The 19554-nt window shown below is 45.9% G+C and overlaps 2 protein-coding genes across 2 annotated transcripts in view; one reads left to right on the plus strand and one right to left on the minus strand.

Moving 5' to 3' along the window:
* The window catches only part of LOC310861655 (low-density lipoprotein receptor-related protein 1-like), a 168760-nt gene that overhangs the window by 32982 nt on the left and 116224 nt on the right, over positions 1–19554 (minus strand). Inside the window, exons 34-55 of the mRNA XM_083769200.1 lie at positions 19121–19249; positions 18309–18440; positions 17811–17945; positions 17311–17440; positions 17014–17140; positions 16375–16526; positions 15891–16015; positions 15337–15711; positions 10091–10280; positions 9656–9860; positions 7994–8186; positions 7780–7905; positions 6094–6222; positions 5180–5299; positions 4971–5084; positions 4443–4592; positions 4215–4337; positions 3877–3993; positions 3576–3704; positions 3074–3202; positions 1975–2115; positions 724–911 (exon numbers count right to left, since the gene is read on the minus strand). Coding sequence (XP_083625326.1) covers positions 724–911; positions 1975–2115; positions 3074–3202; positions 3576–3704; positions 3877–3993; positions 4215–4337; positions 4443–4592; positions 4971–5084; positions 5180–5299; positions 6094–6222; positions 7780–7905; positions 7994–8186; positions 9656–9860; positions 10091–10280; positions 15337–15711; positions 15891–16015; positions 16375–16526; positions 17014–17140; positions 17311–17440; positions 17811–17945; positions 18309–18440; positions 19121–19249 — 3359 coding nt within the window. The remainder of the gene's footprint in view (positions 1–723; positions 912–1974; positions 2116–3073; positions 3203–3575; positions 3705–3876; positions 3994–4214; positions 4338–4442; positions 4593–4970; positions 5085–5179; positions 5300–6093; positions 6223–7779; positions 7906–7993; positions 8187–9655; positions 9861–10090; positions 10281–15336; positions 15712–15890; positions 16016–16374; positions 16527–17013; positions 17141–17310; positions 17441–17810; positions 17946–18308; positions 18441–19120; positions 19250–19554) is intronic.
* LOC310861266 (galanin receptor type 1) lies at positions 12674–13720 on the plus strand (the record flags this gene model as incomplete). Its single annotated transcript, XM_083768664.1, has 1 exon — positions 12674–13720. One exon carries the CDS (start codon positions 12674–12676, stop codon positions 13718–13720), a length of 1047 nt encoding a protein of 348 aa, XP_083624790.1.

Genomic DNA, 19554 nt, shown 5'->3' on the forward strand with positions numbered 1-19554 from the left:
TATACTGACAATTTCGTCAAAAGATAAAAGAAATAGACAAAAACGTTAGTGGAGAAGAGATCCAGTAGAGCTAAACGTAAAAGACAAGTAATTTTATGTTCCGTTGCGCTGTTATGTTTGGTTGCTGTCAAAATCAACACTGGCCCTAACGACGTACACCGTCAACTGGCACATGAAGTCATGCGTTCCTCTCTAACCAACTGCACATCTTTTGAGCCTTAACCCATATAGACCTGACGACGATTCTACACATTTTTAAACTCAAAATTTGAGTTCAAAACGTTCACTCTGAAAGAATATATATTCAAAGATTTCCACCACATTTTCTTGATTTTTCAAAAATAGCAGATCTACAAGCTATAACACCAAAAGGGGTTCCTGGCCAGAATGGGTTAAGTTCTGGAGGGGACATGGACCACATCAGCAGCAGCTGCCTTAGAAGCACTGCTTCGTTTAGCCACATGAACGTCCCTATTCTGGGGCGGCCGCACGGGCATATCATAATAGGCAAACATTGTGCGAAAATAGCCAATCGACAAGCTCGCGACCCATTGTGAGCTTGTTGATCGGTAAAGAGATTTGATATAGAGGGGGGACCAAGTATAGACCCTTGAGGGACCTTGGAGAATGAAGTATATAGGGTTAATGAGTCAACAAAATGCCATCGGACGACAACAAAGTTACAATACGCAGTAAACAACACAGAATCTAAACGCGGCCGACCTTGAATCCGATCTTGAGGTCGTCACAGAGCTGCGAGCAGCCGCTCTGCTTGCTGTTGAGACACTCGTTGATGAAGCAGTTGAGCTCATCGGAGCCGTCGCCACAGTCATCATTGCGGTCGCACAGCAGCGTCTCGTTCAAACACTTCCCGTTACGGCACATGAAGGCTGATTCATTGCACTTCCTCTCTGTAATTAGAAGGAAAAATGGTTGCACAAGTTAAGACATCTCCTTGGGTGGAGGAGGATAGCCCCACGGTCTTTTTCATTTCCTGGTCTTTCTAAGAAGCGACCACAATTAGCACACGGACCTCATGCAATTTGTGGAAAAGTAATAATTAGAACTAGAAAAAGTGCCCCTCGGGGCACAGGTCTCCACAAGGGCAGGTCAGGCTGTAGCCTCCTGGTGGCGCTATAATAGGCCAATGTGAAAAGGGTGCCATTTCTTCTTAGGCATTGGATGGCAATTGGATGATTTGTGCAGAATTGTGTTTTGCAAAAATTCACCTGTTGGTGGTGCTATAACAGGCCAATGTGAAAAGGGTGGGATATATTCCTCAGCCTAGTAGGAAAGTCTGTGAAATATTTCGCGTAAATTGCATGCTATGTTCATGATTTGAGGATTTTTGTTCAAACTTTGAAAGCCAATGTTAGCCAATTAGGATGGAATATGAAATATCGGACAGATCAGTCTTGAACAAATGACTATAGAGATATATTAAATATTAAAAGAAAGTTTTTCAAAAGTCGGCCTCCTAGTGGCGCTATAACAGGTACAGGAATGCACACTACAAAATCCTGAGTGTGATTTTAACTCAAGAGTCGAGTACATTTTTAGACTCATTGTAAAATGGGAGGGAGAAAAAAACTTGAAGCCAATCTTGTACAGTAAAAAAAGGGTAAAACATGACAGGCTAGTAAGCACCACAGTTGCAGCTAATACAACTAATAATCGGTGCATCAGATACAGTATAGGTGTGCCGAGAGCCATGGGTGTGCAAGTACACAAGCATAGAGAGTAGACAATAGCACATTGGTACACCTAAATGCAACCCACCATTATAAATTGCATTAGCTGCAGCTATGTCGCTGCTGTAGTTTTTAACCTTGACTGGAAAACAAACTCAACACACTGGATTGGATGTAACAGTGTAAATGTGCTGTAGCAAAGTCAAAGTGCAGTAGCAGTGACCTGAGTCAGATGTAACAGTGTAAATGTGCTGTAGCAAAGTCAAAGTGCAGTAGCAGTGACCTGAGTCAGTGCAACGAGCGTTCTTGGGTGCCTCGTCTGAGCGGTCATGACAGTCAAACTCTCCATCGCACTCCCAGTTCTTCTGGTTGAGACAGCGGCCGTTGGCACAGCGGAACTCCTCTGGACCGCACGTGGGGTATTCTGCAGGAGGCGGGGAGAGAGGGAGAGATAGCATTTGCACGTTTATAGGTTTGTCCACGTAAAAGCAATTAAAGCACCGTAACTAGTTCACCAGTGTTGTCTCTGTAGTCGAGATTTTTTTCATACTGTAGCTATAGTTGTAGTGCTTGGTGCTGGATGGCCCGTTCAAGTAGTTCACCCAAAAGAAAATCAATTAACACACCCCTTGAAGTCTCCTACTGGAGAGACGCCGCCGGTCATCACATTATTGGCTTAGGAATGTGCCAAGGAATCTGCATGAATTCAAGGCTTCATGGGGTGTGTAATTGATAGGGGGGAAAAGCGTTTTTGGGGGGGTGAACTACTCCTTTAACACTTTTAGTGGCACTAAAGTCCTCCAGTGCTCTCTCTGTGGTGCCAGCCACACGGACGCAGGGAACTTTCATTCGGAAGCGTTCCATTTTCCATTTTCCCCCCAAAAAAATCAGTAGCTTCCTGAAACTCGCGCTAATATATTGATTTCTCTTTAGAAGCGTTAATATTGTAACCGTGATGCAGCATGAAGTCAGAAATGAGCCCTGAACATGGAGCGGATGGAGCATAGATTCAGAGAAAGAAATTGAATATTGCGTGCGTGCGAAACAGGGCGGTTGCCTAGCAACCGGACAATTTAAAAATAAAAAAAGGAAAATAGCGAGGCCTTTTTATATCGATATAAACGCGTACGAGTGTACTGGTCTAAAGCACCAGGCGGTTTTAATTGATAAGACGAGTATACTCTTTAGTATCAGATTGCTGTTGTGTCTGTGTCGTATGTGCATCCACACACACACACACAAACACTCACAAGTCACAACCATACGACAAGAGTATTCTCACAGCAGGTAGCTGATGTTGACCTAGTGGGACATATAAATATATCGTAATCATTTCTACCTCTCCTCCGAGGCGTCATCATCACACCATCATTTCCACTCACCGCACTCTGGAGACTCGTCGGAGCCGTCGGAGCAGTCGATGTCGTGATCGCACACGAAGTGCTTGGGGATGCATTGTCTGTTCTGGCACATGAACTCGTTCTCCGAATCACATGTGCTGTTGGTGTACACTGAGGAGAGGGAGAAACTGGGTTAATGGACACATTAAGTAGGATGCATTTCAAACAACAAGGGAGCTGGCTTTATTATTTATTTTTTTCTGCACAATTTACTACTGGGGGCTGCTTATTATTTCCATAATGAAAAAACATGCAATTTCTTTTGTTACTATAATTATTGTTTGGTTTTCTTTTTTTCTAAGTAGGTTATCCTCCCCAGAACCCCCTCCTTCTCCCAATGTAGTCGTTATGCCAATTTACGAATTCCTCACACATTTGTGAGGGGAATTCGTGTCACAGCTGCCCCTACTGGCTCACCGGCCAGTGAGGACTCTGGAGCCCCAGTTTAGCTATAATTCAGTTTTTTCATGTCTGTCCCACTCACTGCAGCCAGCCTTGACGCTCTCATCTGCCCCGTCGGGACAGTCCTTGTCCCCGTCACATTTCCAGCGCTGGGGCACGCACATATGAGACCCGGGACACTGGAACGCCTCGGGACTGCACGTCTTGGACTCTGTGACGACAGATTGGTTGAATGAGTTGAATAATAGCATTACACCGTGAAGCCAGAGATATTATTATTACACTTGATTTCCACTGGTCTGGGAGAGCAGCGATTTAAGTCGATGGCTTTAGTGAATGAATTGAGTGGAAACTAGATGGCCGTGAAAAAGAGTTCCACTCACTGCACTTCTGGTCCTCATCAGAGCCGTCACCACAGTCGTCAGAGCCGTCGCACACCCAGTGGCTGGAGATGCAGCGGTGGTTCCCACACTCAAACTGGGTGGATGTGCAAAACTTGTCTGCCAGTGGAGAGAGTGGAGAGAGTGCTTAAAATGTTTAATTCATCACGCTATTTCCCTTAACTAACTTAACCCAGAAGACAGACATTTCCACTGCTTTCTCCCTTCTGCTGAGTAATAAATGAAAACAACTACAGTATTATTTAGGACTTTAATGCAACCATAGTTCAAATGTGTTTTACCATAGCTCACCATAGGCCATTAGTGATTCACAAACGTACCACAGTGCGTTTCGTCGGCTCCGTTCTCGCAATCGTTCTCCTTATCGCACGTCCAGCTCATAGGGATGCAGCGACCGCTGGGACAGGCGAAGAAGTTGACCGGACACTTGAGCTTCCTCTTATCTGTACGAGACGAGTAGGAAAAACGCCTACAATGTCAGAACTTTGAAAAGGTTCACCGTGGCAACTGGGCAGAGTCTGATAAGCATAACTAGGTACGTGTCCAACCTGGGCAGTTCCTCTCATCTGAGAAGTCTCCGCAGTCGTTGTTCCCATCACACACCCAGGATGGCAGATAGCAGAGCGTGGTTTTCTCACAGCTCTGGAAGGACGCCCCTTTGACTCCCAGGCGGAAGAAGCGAGCGCAGTCGGTCGCGTCTGTGATAGACAGACATAACAATGGGTACAGTCATTTAGGGGGAAACACATTGATGTATTTATTTGTTTAGATTATTGCCAAAGTCATTCCGACTTAATGGTTGTAATTATGTTTACGAGTCTACTCTCCCAGGATTGAATTATTTCTACAGATACTGTGAAGCAGATGCAGAACAACGGGTAGAACAGCCTAATATGAGCCTGGTCTTGAACCCCTGCAGGGTTCAGTATGATGCTGTACAGTACATACTGTACACATTAGAAAGCTGCTTATGAACAAAATGGGACCACACAATAGGATCCTCGCATACAATTATTTTAAAGAAACCTTGTTTACCTAGTAAACAATTCACAGCAGAAAGGTTTCTTAGCACTTACGGCAGTTAAGTTCATCGCTAGCGTCCTCGCAGTCGACCACCTGGTCACAGCGGCTGAAGTTGGAGATGCAGCTCCCGTCTTTGCACTGGAACTCGGCCGGTTTGCACAGAGTCACTGTGGGAAGCACAGCATGTTTTTGTTAATTCCACTTTTCTGTACACACACACACGTGCACTATCATAGTGGAATGCAAACAGAGGCCATCTTACTGTTGCAGGGCAGTTCATCCGAGTGGTCTCCGCAGTCGTCTGTGCCGTCACACCAGAACTGATGGCCAATGCAGCGGCCGTTGATACAGCGTCTGTAGCCTTTCTTACACAGGCGATTTGCTGTGGAGGAGCAGAAATTGATATTGATTCAAGCTTCAAGGTTACATCTTGTGTACGGCTACGAAATAGAATTATTTTCTAACCACAAGAACCCTAGTGTCCCTATTATGGAGTGAACATTTGGCGAAAATTGCCAATCTACAGTCTCACAATGTGGCGTGTTGTAAGCTTGTATAGATTGCCTATTTTCAGAGAAGATAGAGAGGGAAAATGGAGGAGTCTTAGAATAGAGCTAGTGTTTAACCCATTTAGACCTGAGGCCGCATCGGTGTCACCTTATAGCGTTTAAACACCATTATTTTAAACTTCATCTGTTGAAAAATAGCAGATCTACAAGCTTGTAGATCTGCTATTTTTTAAAATATCTTGAAAATGTGCCGCAAATCTTGCATAACAGCGTTTTTAACTCAAATCTTTGCTTCGTGGATGGGAGGTCCATATTTTCAGATGGGGGTCGGATGCCAATTACATATATTTTTGGGGGTTCTTGACATAAGGACGACTAAGAAAACTGTCAGGATTTAGAAGGCATTTGTAGAATCGTCCTCAGGTCTAAATGGGTTAAGTTAACGTTCTTCAGAAAAAGCAGCAATAATAGTAATAATAATAATATTCATAAATAGATCAAGGTCAATAGTAAATTAATAAAGAAAATAAAAGCTTATCAGTATAAATGCATAGACCCGTTTTCTAGTCATAAGGAGAAGACAACTGTCCAATTCTCCTACAGTACACCTACCTGTACTGTATAATTGTACTGTACATGCACCCAATAGTCCAGTCCAGAAACTCACCGCAGTAGGACTGCTTCTCGTCAGATTTGTCCTTGCAGTGGGCCATGCCATCACAGGTCAGACTGTAGTTGATGCAGTCACCATTGCCACACTCAAAGTCATCCACACTGCCGCAGGATATGTTCAGAGCTGGCAGAGCACATATGTTTGAAGTTAGTCACAGGCATTTGACCTTTTTTGTTGTTTTTTCTCTGTACATCTGTCTGTCTGTCTGTGTGTAATCCACGTAACTCGAGAACCGTTCGCCCCACCGACTTCAAATTCGACACACGCGTTCCACACCACCACAGGGGGTGAATTGGCCGGTGTCGAGTCGGTCGGACCAACGGTTGTCCAGAACCGCCCCAAAAAGGCCTCTGCCCGGGCTCTTGACAGGGCCCCTGCCCTTGGGTCCATCATATACAGTATGGAGCTGTCCTGTTCTGACATCATTCTGACATCTGCATATACTCCATATTTGGGCATGCCCGACAAAGAATTCCATATATGGGCATAAAAGAGACACAGACGTAATATCTGGGTGGGGAAAGTATAGGCAAGTATAGGCCAGTGCACAACGGGCCCCGCTGTAGTGGCTCCAACGCATAATATCTGGGTGGGGCATGCATTTCCAACTTGCATCGTTCCAAGTAGGCCAGTGCCCAACAGGCACCGCTGTAGAGGCCCCACGGGTACTGCTCTAGTGGGCTTAAAACTTAAAACGGCACTTTTGTATTACTTGAACCTCTAGCATTTCTATTTTGGGGGAAACCACTGCGACAATTAGCCGATCTACAAGCTTGCAACGAAATAAGAGAGTTTAAGTTTAAGTGGTACAGAATTTGCAGCTCAACAAAAGCTAGTTCATCCTTGTGTATGACAATTTCAGGACAATTTCCCAATACATTTAAATTAGAGATGTCCCGATACTGTATCGGTATCGTCCCCTTTTGGTCATATCGGTATCGATGCCAGTCTAACCACCGGTGACCGATCCGACACAGGGGTAAGGGGTTACCTATGGCAGGTAAATAAAATGTTGGGGCATGTGGAGTTTGCTTTCGAGTTGCCCAAACTGCAAGTGCACATTAGAGTGAGTAGTCTGCTATTAACAACACAATAATTTTCATTTTTTTATTATTATAAATATTATTCCCTGGTATTCGGTATTGGCTAACACAGAAATTGTGGTAACGGGAACGGATCGGAAACAAAAAAAGTGTATCTGGACATCCTAGTAATTAAAATTAATTCTATCTATTCTATCTCGATAAATTATAATAATGATTATCGACCCATCCCTAGTCTCTGCACTACGTAAAGTGTATTGAGAAAAAATGGAGATGGAAAGCCACGTCTATCTTATCGGGTCTAGTGGGTCTTGACGTTATGCATCGAGAGACGAGAGTCACGACATCTAATGAAATCATCTGTGCACAAATGCTCCATTGTCTAATAACGTTTTAGAACGTCAACGCTACTCAACCTTGAGACAACTTGTTGTGATTTGGCACTGTAATAAAATGTAATTGGAAAACTTAATTGACCTAGTCGAGTAGAACATGACCTTCTTTATTTTAGTCCTGCGGTGACGGAGAACTAAATGCAGAGAGAGAGAGAGAGAGAGAGAGAGAGAGAGAGAGAGAGAGAGAGAGAGAGAGAGAGAGAGAGAGAGAGAGACATGCTCTCACTCTCCGTCTCACTCACCGGAGCACGTGTTGTCCTCCAGAAGTCGTCTGTCTCCACGGCAACTGCAGTTGACCCGTCCGTCCGACGTGGGCAGACACAGGTCCTGGCATCCTCCGTTGTTTGTTCGGCAGGGAGAGAACTCGCCTGAAAGCATTGTCGTCACCATGGGAGAGTTAGATGTCAACCACAAAGGCATTTTACTACCTGTATAAAATGTTAATATAACACTCACAGCTGTTGGTGTCATTAGCCACAGCCACAATCCCCATGGGCTGCTGTGGGATGTCTGCGCGCAGAACCTTCATGTCGCCTCCGGTGTATTTGTCGGCCCGGAGTACGGCCCTCCTCACCCAGTCGGTCCAGAAGATGTAGTCTCCATACACGGCCAGGCCGAACGGATGGACAGGCTCGTTCTTCAGCAACACCTGGAAGCACCGCACACAAAGCACAACGTTAGTGTTTCTAATGTCCACTTACAGTACATACTGCAGTATGTAATGTATACACTTTATTTGTACAGCACCTTTCATGACATGAAATGCAGCTCAAAGTGCTTTACAGAGCAATAAAGAAAAAGAAAAGCAAAAGCATAAAACATTAAAATAGCAAAAACAAAAAAAGGCAGTGAATAAGGAAAAGCATTGACTACATGAATAACAACTAAATAAATAAAATCAACTAAAAGCAAGTGTGAAGAAATAGGTCTTGGCTGTGCTTTAATTCCTTGAATGCTGTAGACGAGATGACGAGATTGATAATGACACGGACGTTAATATCGGTGCGGCTATAAGAATGCCTCACTATTTTCCATTTTATGGAATCGCTCCGGTTGCTAGGGACGCTTGCTTGCCCCGCCTGCACCGTTTGCTTCTACATATGCATTAGCTTCTGTTTTAGCCATGCCTTTCCACGCTGTTTACTTGGAACATACGGCAGTGACGGCACTGTCCGCACTGTCTGGCACTGCACTTATTAGGTTGATTTAGCAGTCATCGCGATAGGAATATTGGTGTTTTCTGGAGACAGGATGGACATTGTCTTAGCTCGCTAGCATTGGCGCTATTGCTGTTAGCATTCAAGATGGAGACAAACAGGACGGCTTCATAGTAAAAATTACTCTGATCACGTGGCACCCAGTGCTACCTCTTTAGTCCACCAGGTGGCACTCAAAGAGGAATAAAGCTATCTACAGAGGCTGCCTGCCTTAGGTGTAATGGGAGTTTATTCTTAGGTGTAATGGGAGTTTATTCAAAGCCAGATTGACAGAGGTACCCCAGGGCTCTATACTACTGTAGATCTGCTAATATTTTCTAGTAACAAACGCTTTGCCCCAAAGTGACAAATGTTCCCTCCAGATACTAGGGTTCATGCGGTTAAACTTTTGACCAATGAAAAACAGCTGCATTCGTTGCTTAACAGATGGCACAGACAGTCGCAATGTCCTGGTTCAACTCTGGCTGTGTTACGTGTCCTTTCCATTGTCTGCACTCAGGTTCCTGTCTACAAACCCACGTACAGTATACTGTACACTGAACCCATTTAGATCTGGAAAGACTATATGTTTGTTATACCCTTCAATCTGGGAAAGCATCTGTGTCATTTTAGTTGTTACTATACATCACCACTGTCTGGCAGAAATTGTGTTTTTTCATAAATTAAAGCCTTTCTTCATAAGAGTGTCACACAAAAGTAGTTCACGATGCGAGGTGTTGTGTGCTTGTAGATCAGCTATTTTCACTATTTTAAATAGCTTTTAAAATAATAATAAATATGTTTTGGACATAGTGTTTCCACCCGTTTTTCAGAAAACCTTTGTGGGCGTTTTGAAAATCGGCCTGGATAAAAAAAAAAAAATACTGTCGCAAAAAACAAAACCCTGGAGAGGCCAACTCACGTAACGGCTGCTGCCGTCGTATTCGCAGCGTTCGATCTTGTCCAGCGTAGCGTCAGAGAAGTAGAGCTTCTCGGCGCGGTGGTCTATGGCCAGACCGTTGGGGGTCTTGATGTGGCTGCCAATGATCACCAACACGTTGGCCCCGTTCAGAGAGGCCCTCATGATGCTGGGAGCCTGCTCGTTCCAGTTGGTCCAGAACATGAGGCTGGGAAGGGGAACAGACACAGGGAGAAGAAAATAACGACTTTGCAGTGGGAAGAATAACTAGAACGTTCTTGGTCTAACAGCAGCTATGGTTGACTAATCCAACATAAATCTGCTGTTCAAAACATAAAAAACAGAGCTCTGTTGGAAGATGTCCTAGTTGCGTGTGTGTGTGTGTGTGTGTGTGTGTGCGGGTGTGTTTGTGTGTGAACATTAAACTTAATGACTCACTCCTGACACTCGTCCAGGACAAAGGCTCTGGGGTGGTCATCGCCAGACATGGTGACCACGTTGTTGCGGTTGTAGGCCACAGAGCGGCTCTGGTCCACGGTGTGGCGGGTGATGGTGGAGGTGGTGTAGCTGGTCCAGTACAGCGTGTCCCAGCCGCGGTGGTACGCCAGGCCCTCCACTGACCCCACACCTGTGGTCACAAGAGGCGAGGGAGGTTTGGCTGTCAGTGCCGTTAATAGATATAATGTATGCTGTATCCAAAACAAAACATACTACTACACGACGGGCTGTGGTTCTTTTGGTACCTGGCACTGCCGAGCTAGTGCTGGAAGCTCCTAGTGCTGGAAGCTCTTACAGCACTCGGGAAGAACAAATTAGTTTTAAACCAGCGATAAAAATGAGACATGGGCTCTTAGAAGAGCTAACGATGCCCTGTAATGAGGGCCTCTGGGTGAGAATTCAACTCGGATCATTAATTATCGTCAAAGATTAACAAGTTTGCGCGTGGTTACCCTCAGAGAGGCATTTAAAAAAAGGCACTAGGAGATGCTCGAAAGAACCGTGTCTGCTCGCATCAGCTGGTAACGCTGAATCACTGTCAAGAGATTCAAGGTCAAAGAGGAGAGGAGAGGAAAGAGGGGGGAAGACATGGCAGGCGAGGACAGTGGGACTGGTACAGTAACCCAGTACTGAGTGACGGATGGGCGGCCATCGTGCACCCGCTGTTCCTGGAGAGGGCTTTAAAGAGTCGATATCATCCTGTCATTTCATGGCTGGATGCCTGCACACACAAATAACAGCTCCCCGCGGATGCCGCTTATTCACGGTGACTTCTTGTTCTGGAAAAAGAGGAACCGCCGCGGAAGCAGCTTCAGTCACTTTAGGGAAATGGGTCCAGGGTGAAGAAGTCAGCCGTGAGCAGACAGAGATAAAAGTGGACAGCCTCCTCGCTCCTCTCCTTGCACCTCCACCCCCATAGTAGCAGTCGTACAGCTACTAATCACACAGATGTCCTCCGTTGCCCCTTCAGGCTCCATTTCCAGGCCTCCTCAGACTCCTATTTTTATGTGCGGCGGCTCCATGACACGCAGCATCACGGAGAGGTCACTGAACAATCGTCCTCATGTGTTCTCTCAAGGTTTCCATCCATCTGTTTTTCGTCACACCAGAGACCAGGTTTATGACCACAATTGCTCCGCAATAAAAGCCTGTGCACTCCAATACAGCTGTTTGCTCGTTGTCTAAAGTCAATAACTGCCTTTTATTGTAGAGGGGGTGGAGGGAGGCCTGCAATCAACGTTTATGTACCTAAAGGCCACTTTAGCGGTGAATACGGAATAACAAAAACACATAAAGTCACAGTTGTGTCTTCCGATACCAGATATGAAAGCTATAAACCCCGTGGCACGATACAGCACAAGAAACTCTGTAGTTGTTATTGCTAATATTCCTAGGCAGTACATAATTGCACACGTTTCTCGTTGCGTCTCACAATGAGATGAAGGTTAGTGTAGAGGCAGTTTAAATGACCATTCCTCCCATTGTTTAAAAGTTAGATGACACATAAAGTACAGTAGAGTGATAGGTAGGTTCAAGGCAGCATAGAGATCAGCTGAAACACCCTCCTCCCCTCCCCCAGAACTCACTACCTGCTTGCTGTGCAAACAGCGGATGAACGCTGCCTAGAAGACTGTTACACAGAGCAGTTTGTCGCCGACAGATGAGAGAGTAACACGGCGTTCACTCACCTGAATGCTATACAAACCAATAACAACTTCTTTTATTTCCCCAGTCACTCCTGCATTGGATTTTTCCCATTCACTTTTATGTACTACCAAGCTACTCGCTCAGCATCCCTCTGCCAGCCAGCGGATCATCGCAGGGATTACAAGCCTCTGAAGAGCTTCTTAATGGACAGCGAGCCGCCTGCCACTGTGACCACTTAGCATCAAGTAGCATTGACAGCTTAACGTCTCACTGGTGGGTGACTGACCGATGGGATGAATTTGTCTTCTGTTGCTTGGTTTCCGACAAATCGATACGAGCACCCGAACTGCCCTGTCTCTACGGATTCAATGAAACCGCCCATCTTGGAATCTTATATCGGATATAATCGGATATGCCGTTTCAAGACAACACACGCCCAAGGTTAAAGAACAACATTGTAAATATCACATTTCCAAATACTTCTGAGTTTAATTGGGAATTTTTTTGGGGGAAAAAATAACTTTTTTTTTCTTCAGTCTAATTTTAGCCAGGTCATGATGGTATGTATTTTAGTTGGGGATTTTTCTGCCACTCGACGCAAAAAAACAACAACCAAAAATATGTTGGAATACAGATGCATGATTGTCTTTTCCAGAATGGGTACAAATTATAGACATCAGTCACGGCGGACCGGAGTGATTTTGGCTGCTTGTCTGGCCGCTGCCAGTTGCCGCGTCGACATTGCTCGTGAGTAATACAGTGTGAAAGCGCTGCATCGACCAGAGACTGACTGCAAATACACTGCTGCCATGTCAATCATCAAATGGCCGTTAGACCGCTAAGGAAGGTCCTTTAATTATGAATGCATTGGAGAATATGGATGCCATGCAGGGGAACAAGAGCACTGGCCGTGGCACGGTGCCCGTCCACAGAGCAGACGAGAGCCTGGTGAAGGTGGTGGTGCCCGCCCTGGACGCTCTCATCCTGCTGACCGGCCTGCTGGGACACTCTCTGGTCATCACCATCCTGACCGGTCGAAGGAGGAGGAGAAACGGACAACCTCCCCACGGCACGAACACACTGCTGCTGGCTCTCAGCGCTGCGGACATGCTCCTCCTGCTCTGCCTGCCCTTCCACACCTCCGCCATCGCCCTGGGCTACTGGCCCTTCGGCGGCTTCCTGTGCAAGGCCGTCAGCTTCCTGGGCGTGGCCTGCTCGGCGGCCTCCGTCTTCACGCTGGTGGCGCTGGCGGTGACACGCTACCTGACGGTGGTGCACCCCACCTGGGCATATCGCTCGCGCATGCACCGGCGCGTCAAGCTGACCGTGGCCCTGCTGTGGGTGCCCGCCGCGGCCCTGGCGGCACCCCAGTTCGCCATCCGCACGGTGAGCAGGCCGTCCAGCGCCATTTACTGCTACGCCTTCCTGTCCAGCTTCAGCCAGCTCGTCTACAGCATCGCCCTCTTCCTGTTCGCCTTCGCCATACCGCTGGGCGTCATCGTGCTGATGTACGCCAAGATCTACTGCTTCCTGCGGGGCGCGCGGCTGCTGGGCAGCGCACCGCAGCTGGAGCGCTACCAGAGCCAGGTCACCCACACCTCGGCTCTCCTGGTGCTGGTCTTCACCCTCCTCTGGCTGCCCTCCTACGCCCTCATGTTCTCCTTCATCGGAAGAACCACGGCGGGCACCTCAGTTTACCGTCCCTACGCCATCCTGGCCAGGTTGTTCTCCTGCTCGGCGACGGTGGTCAACCCCCTGCTCTACGTGTTCATGTCCCAGAAGTTCCGACGGGATTTATGGCACCTGGGGCGGGAACGCTGGGCGTGGTGCAAGGACTGCCTGATTGGCTGCCCCAGTGTTTTGGGCAGGGACATTGTACAGCCTTTTGAACTGGACACAACTTCGGACAGAGGACAAAACTGACCCTGGAGCAACTAGTCCCATGCTAACTCTATACTATACACTATACTAAACTGACCCTTGAGCAGCTGGTCCCATGCTCAGTCTATACTATACACTATACTAAACTGACCCTGGAGCAGCTAGTCCCATGCTCACTCTCTGCTAGAACTATACACTATACTAAACTGACCCTGGAGCAGCTAGTCCCATGCTCACTCTCTGCTAGAACTATACACTATACTAAACTGACCCTGGAGCAGCTAGTCCCATGCTCACTCTCTGCTAGAACTATACACTCTGTCTTTGTGTGATAAAGTCCTCTTTCCAATGAGATGGAACACTGGCTAAAGAGAAGCCAGTGAACCAGAATAACTATAACTAAACCCTAATCTCAATGTTACCATCAATAAACAAACCAAGCCCATGTACTTTCCTTGTTTCCCCTGTTCATTCCTATCACAAATCCAATGTATTGTGTTCCCTGTTGTTGCCTCCATCTTCCTCGTTGTTCTGGGCCAGGGCTTTTAAATGCAGTTCTTATCAGGACGGTCTTCAATCTCTGCTGTTCAATCATTAAGGAGAATGAGATTTAAAAGCCTCTTCAGAATAGAAACAACTTAGAAAATGCTTTAAGGGCCCTGTCCGTGTGGGGTGGGGGTGTGGTGTGTGTGCTTGTTTGCTTCTAGACGAGAGGCTCCAGCTGTGTGCTGGTCATAGTGGTTCATTCAGGGACCTGTGTGTTGTTGGACCTCTGTGCTGAATGGCTGTTTACAGTGCAGACCACAATTAGTAATGGAGACAATGAAAAGATGGCAGCAGTACCCAGCCCAGCTGAGCTGCAGCTGGACAGAGAGTGTAGAGAGAAACAGAAGCAGACCATTTAGATTAGGGAGTGACTGTTTATCATTCTCTGGGAAGTCTACTTGAGTTAAAGTGACGTACACACAGGCTCATTTCGTTATCATCCCCCCCGGGGAACTCTGTCAAAAATTGCTCAATATACCGCTGGATAGCAGTGGGCGTGGTTTTCTGGTTCCACTGAAAAATTGGCCATTCATTTTTTTCCCATAGAGATTTACAAAAATATTAATATCAATTATTTGAAGCCTAGAATCAAGCCATCCAGGATCATGGTGATTCATGACTATAAGACCTTTGATTCTGTGAAAATATTTATTGAATATTTAATTGTATGATGTAATACATTTAATAAACACCCTTTGTTTAGCAGATTTTTTTTTTTTTTTTTTTTAGAGATTTTTTTGCGGCTTACGCCTTTTATTGATTTTTGAAGGGACAGACAGTAGGCTGACAGGAAACGGGAGAGAGATGGGGGATGACATGCAGTAAAGGCCGTGTCGGGCTCGGGAGTCGAACCCGCGGCACACTGCGACTGGATTACCAGTCAGGTGCCCAGACCGTTACGCCACGGCCTGGGCCTGTTTAGCAGATTTAATTGTATTTTAATTGTAAGATCCTGGATGTCTTGATTCCAAGCTTGAAATAATTTATATACCGGTACATATCTTTGTAAATCTCTATGGGAAAATGAATGTCAGTGGAACCAGATAACCACGGCCACTGCTATGCCACATTGACCCCGAATGACACGCGATGAGGACTTAATCAATACTCACTGTCCACCACAATCTTGCGGTCCGTCCCGTCGTCGTTGATCTGCTGGATGTTGCCAAAGTGGATGTCGCTGAAGAAGATGCGGTTGGCTCCCTTCCCTCCGCCGCCGTGGTAGTCAAAGCTGAGCGCGATGACGTTCTTCATGTGGTCGGGGTCCTCGAAGGGCTTGATGGGCGCGTTCAGGTTGGTCTCGTCCGACAGGTGGATGCTCTTCAGGATGGTGCGCTCCGAGTATAGCAGGTAGCCGTCATAGTCGCGGCAGCCGCGGTTGTCCTCGGCCAGCATGCCATGGGCGCAGGCGCAGGTGCGCTCGGCGCCGCCGCGGTACAGGCACAGCTGCTCGCAGCCGCCGTTGTTGTCCTTGCAGACGTTCGTGCCTGGGGGAAGAAGACATGTCACGCTCTGCTTAGGACCGCATGTTGTTAAGAGAACGAGAACAATGTGTTGAACAATGTGTTTCTGTTCATTCCCGGGGTTGATGGCTAACTTGGGTGGCGGTGGGGAAAGTCTTAAATGTGTTATTGCGTGTGCGTGTGTGTTCTCAGCCGTCTGCTACCTTGCTGTCTGGCTCTGTTGAAAACCTTGATGTCTTTCAGCTGTACACCGATGCCGGTTCTGAGCTGGACCGAATCTGTGGCGTTGTCTTTGTTGCCTCTCTTGATGGAGCCATTGGCATGAGTCCTGGGGGACAACACAAACATCACATTGAATTTTAATTTAACACATGACACAAGAGTCAAATACATTCATGCATTTCAGGTAGTAGTAACCCAGATGTCTATACTAGCCCCCCTTTTTTCCCCTCTAGTTTCCCCCTCTACACACAATATATCTTTGCCAAAAATAATACAAGCTCCAAACGTGTGGCATTGTGACGTGTTGTGAACTTGTAAAGTGGATATTTTCGCTGAAAGTTTGCCCCAGAATAGATAGGGCAGCTAGGTTTGAAGTGTTGAGGATGGATGTATAGCTGGATGGCTGCTCAAAGGTTGGTGGAACAAATGAAAGCATGAATAGATGAAGCTGGACAGAGGACTGACCGGTCACTCCAGTAGATGTACTCCTCAAAGACGGACACAGCGAACATGTCCATGTTGTTGTTGTTCAGAACCAGCTCCCTGTTCTCTCCCGTCTCCAGGTTGATGCGCTCGATCTTGTCCGTCCTGGCATCGCACCAGTACAGAAGACCCTCCTGGATGGGAACACCACCACATACACAACACAATCAGTACAGAAGACCCTCCTGGATGGGAACACCACACAATCAGTTTGGGTTGAAAAAATACATACAAAAATGAAGCGACAAAGAATAAATCTCTCGATATACAGAAGAACATCATGTATTTGTTTGTTTTGCATTTGGTTGTTTTCCCTGCAGCTTTATTTTAAAAGATTTTTATTGTTTGCATTATGCAAAAGAACTAAGACCTTTATTGATCCGCCAGGGGAAATCAGGTGCCAAAGTCGTCAGTTAAGAACAGATTACAGATTACAAGGAATCTGTTTAAAACTAAACTAACTAAACTAAAAACAAAACTAATCATCCCTCAATCTCATAATCACTTGCCTAATTTTACTTTTCAATTATGAATAAATAGACATATAAAATGATTAGCCGATGGGTTCTCGAAGCTGACAAACAAGGTGTGACAAGCTGGTATTGGCCGCGGTCCCCAGACCTCATAGTCGATGGAGATGCCATTGGGCCAGCTGATGCTGTTGTTGACCATGACCAGTCTCTGGGATCCATCCAGACGAGAGCGCTCGATCCGGGGGTACTGACCCCACTCAGTCCAGAACAGATACCTGGGCACAAGAACAGAACCATGGATTAAAGCCGTGGTTCTCCACATGTTCAGGCTGTGAACGCCCAAAAATAACCATAATTGAACTGGGGACAACCCCCCCACCCCCCCCCACCCTGATAAGCACTTGGAATTGTAGGTGTCGAGGCATTACATTTTAGTTTGACTTACCCTTTCACTGGGTGAACAGTGATGGCACGTGGCTTGTCCAGACCCTGGGAAATGACCACATAGCGGAAGGAGCCATTCAGCCTGGCCACCTCGATCACGTCAAAGCCCTGGTCAGTCCAGTATATATTCCCTAGAAAGATTGAACGTTGCTCGTTGATGTGAGAGATTCTTTGTCTTGACACACATTAGCAGTTGGACAGTGTATATAGGATTAAACACATTAATGTTTTAAGATGGCTATTCAAAAATAGCAGATATACAAGCTCACAACAGAGCTTGTACACCTGCTATTTTTGAAAAAATCTTGAAAGTGCGATTCATCGGAGGAACCTACAATGATTTAGAAGGGATTTGTAGAATCGGCCTCAGAATGGTTTAACTAAATAGCTACAGTACATCCAGGAAAATGTTTACACACTACAGATAAATGAACACTCAGGGTTTTACTCTATATACAGTAGGTATTATATTTTGCATTCTGCTGGGTTCTCAGTTCTCACCTGCTATCCAGTCGACGGTGATGCCCTCCACTCTTCCGATGCCGTTGGTGACCACGTCCTCCCTCCAGGTCTGGTCTCTCTTGGCCCTGCTGATGGTGCTCAGGCCCATGTCCACCCAGTAGATGGTGTCATTGTCTGGAGGACAGAGGGACAGACAGGGACACATTAGAGGTGTACTAACAACAAAGTAAATATATCCACTTTTATTAGTTTTTTAAAAATTAAATATATTTCAAAAGATAAAAATAAAAGGTTTAGACAAAAAAGCATCACAACTTTTCATCAATTAAAAACAATTCCAACATTGAAAGTATTTCATGAATATAAAAAAAAATCTAACTAAAAGAATACAAAAGAAAATTGAAGATAAAAATGTAAAACATTTAAGGGTTGAAAATAGCAAAATGTCAAATTTCTCTGTCGGGCTTGAGCTAAACATTTGGGAGCTGTAAAAACCCCACTCCAGAAGCAGACAAATCACATTAGTGTTTAACTCACCAGCATGGAAGTCGATGCCAACAGCCAGAGAGGTGCCAGAGACCGGCACCAGGGCGTCAGACTTGTCTGCAGGGTCCAGTGGGATTCCTCTGATGCCCTCGTGGACAGAGTAAAGCAGGAAAGAGCCCATACCTTCAAAGACACAAATAGTAGAACAGATTGTGTATTCAGCTTTCTGCTTCCAGTCACACATTGAATCCATCGCCAAATCGACCTTTTTACCACCTAAAAAAACCCCACTGCGGCCCATGCTCTCAGATTCAATTCACCCATACCTTCATCACCGCTTGTCTTGACTATGGCAACGGAGTCTGGTTCCCAGTAAAGCCCTGGACAGACTCCAGTATGTGCAAAAACTCACCAACCCTGGCAGGACATCACCCCCCCACCCTTATCCACCTGCACTGGCTCCACACCACATACGTACACCTCCTCCTCCTCCTCTCTGTGCCCTTGTTTCTGATCTCTCTGCAGTCTACGGCCCAGCATCCAAACTTTTGGTGACAGAGCCTTCAGTATGGCAGCCCCTCCCCCCTAATGGAACTCTCTCCTGACAAGAGATTTAATGCCTCAATACTGGACACTTTGCCAGCTGATGCCTTTGATCTTTTAGTTTAGTTTTCTTTATTTTGGTCTAAACAAAGCATCCTTGGGTTTCTTGAAAGACACTATATAAAGCTACGTCATTATTCTTATTAGTGTGATTGCCCAAAGGGCAATTTGCAACTTTTCTAGTTATCATAGTTATAATTATTGTATCTTCTTTTTATGTACTGTATGTAACTATGTGTGGATCACGGATCATTGCGTACCTTCACAGGACTGCTGTCCAGTCTTAAGGCTGTATCCAGCAGTACACATACAGGCTCTGGTGGTGGGCGACGTGGGCAGACACAGCTGGGAACAGTCTCCATTGTTGTTACTGCACAGGTTAATGCTCGCTGTGAAAACAAATGGAAGAGCATATCAGAGAGGGATCAGTTGGAAACCAGACCTGGGTTAAATAATGTTCACAAATTAGAGTGTGAACATTATTGCAAATGTTTTCTTAGCTTTGTGGCAGTGTTCAAGCAGCACCAGATGGAAGTATTAGTTAAACTCATTATTACGCTTTTTCTCTCTGTAAAATAATTACTATTACTTATGCTGCTACGATGTATTATACACAATATGTAACCATAAAGACCACTTTGAACTTGAACCTCAGATATGAAACTGATCGCAGAAATAAAAAAGGTATAGTCAA

This window comes from Protomyctophum parallelum (genome assembly GCF_964188405.1).
Source record: "Protomyctophum parallelum genome assembly, chromosome: 7".
Taxonomy (NCBI): domain Eukaryota; kingdom Metazoa; phylum Chordata; class Actinopteri; order Myctophiformes; family Myctophidae; genus Protomyctophum; species Protomyctophum parallelum.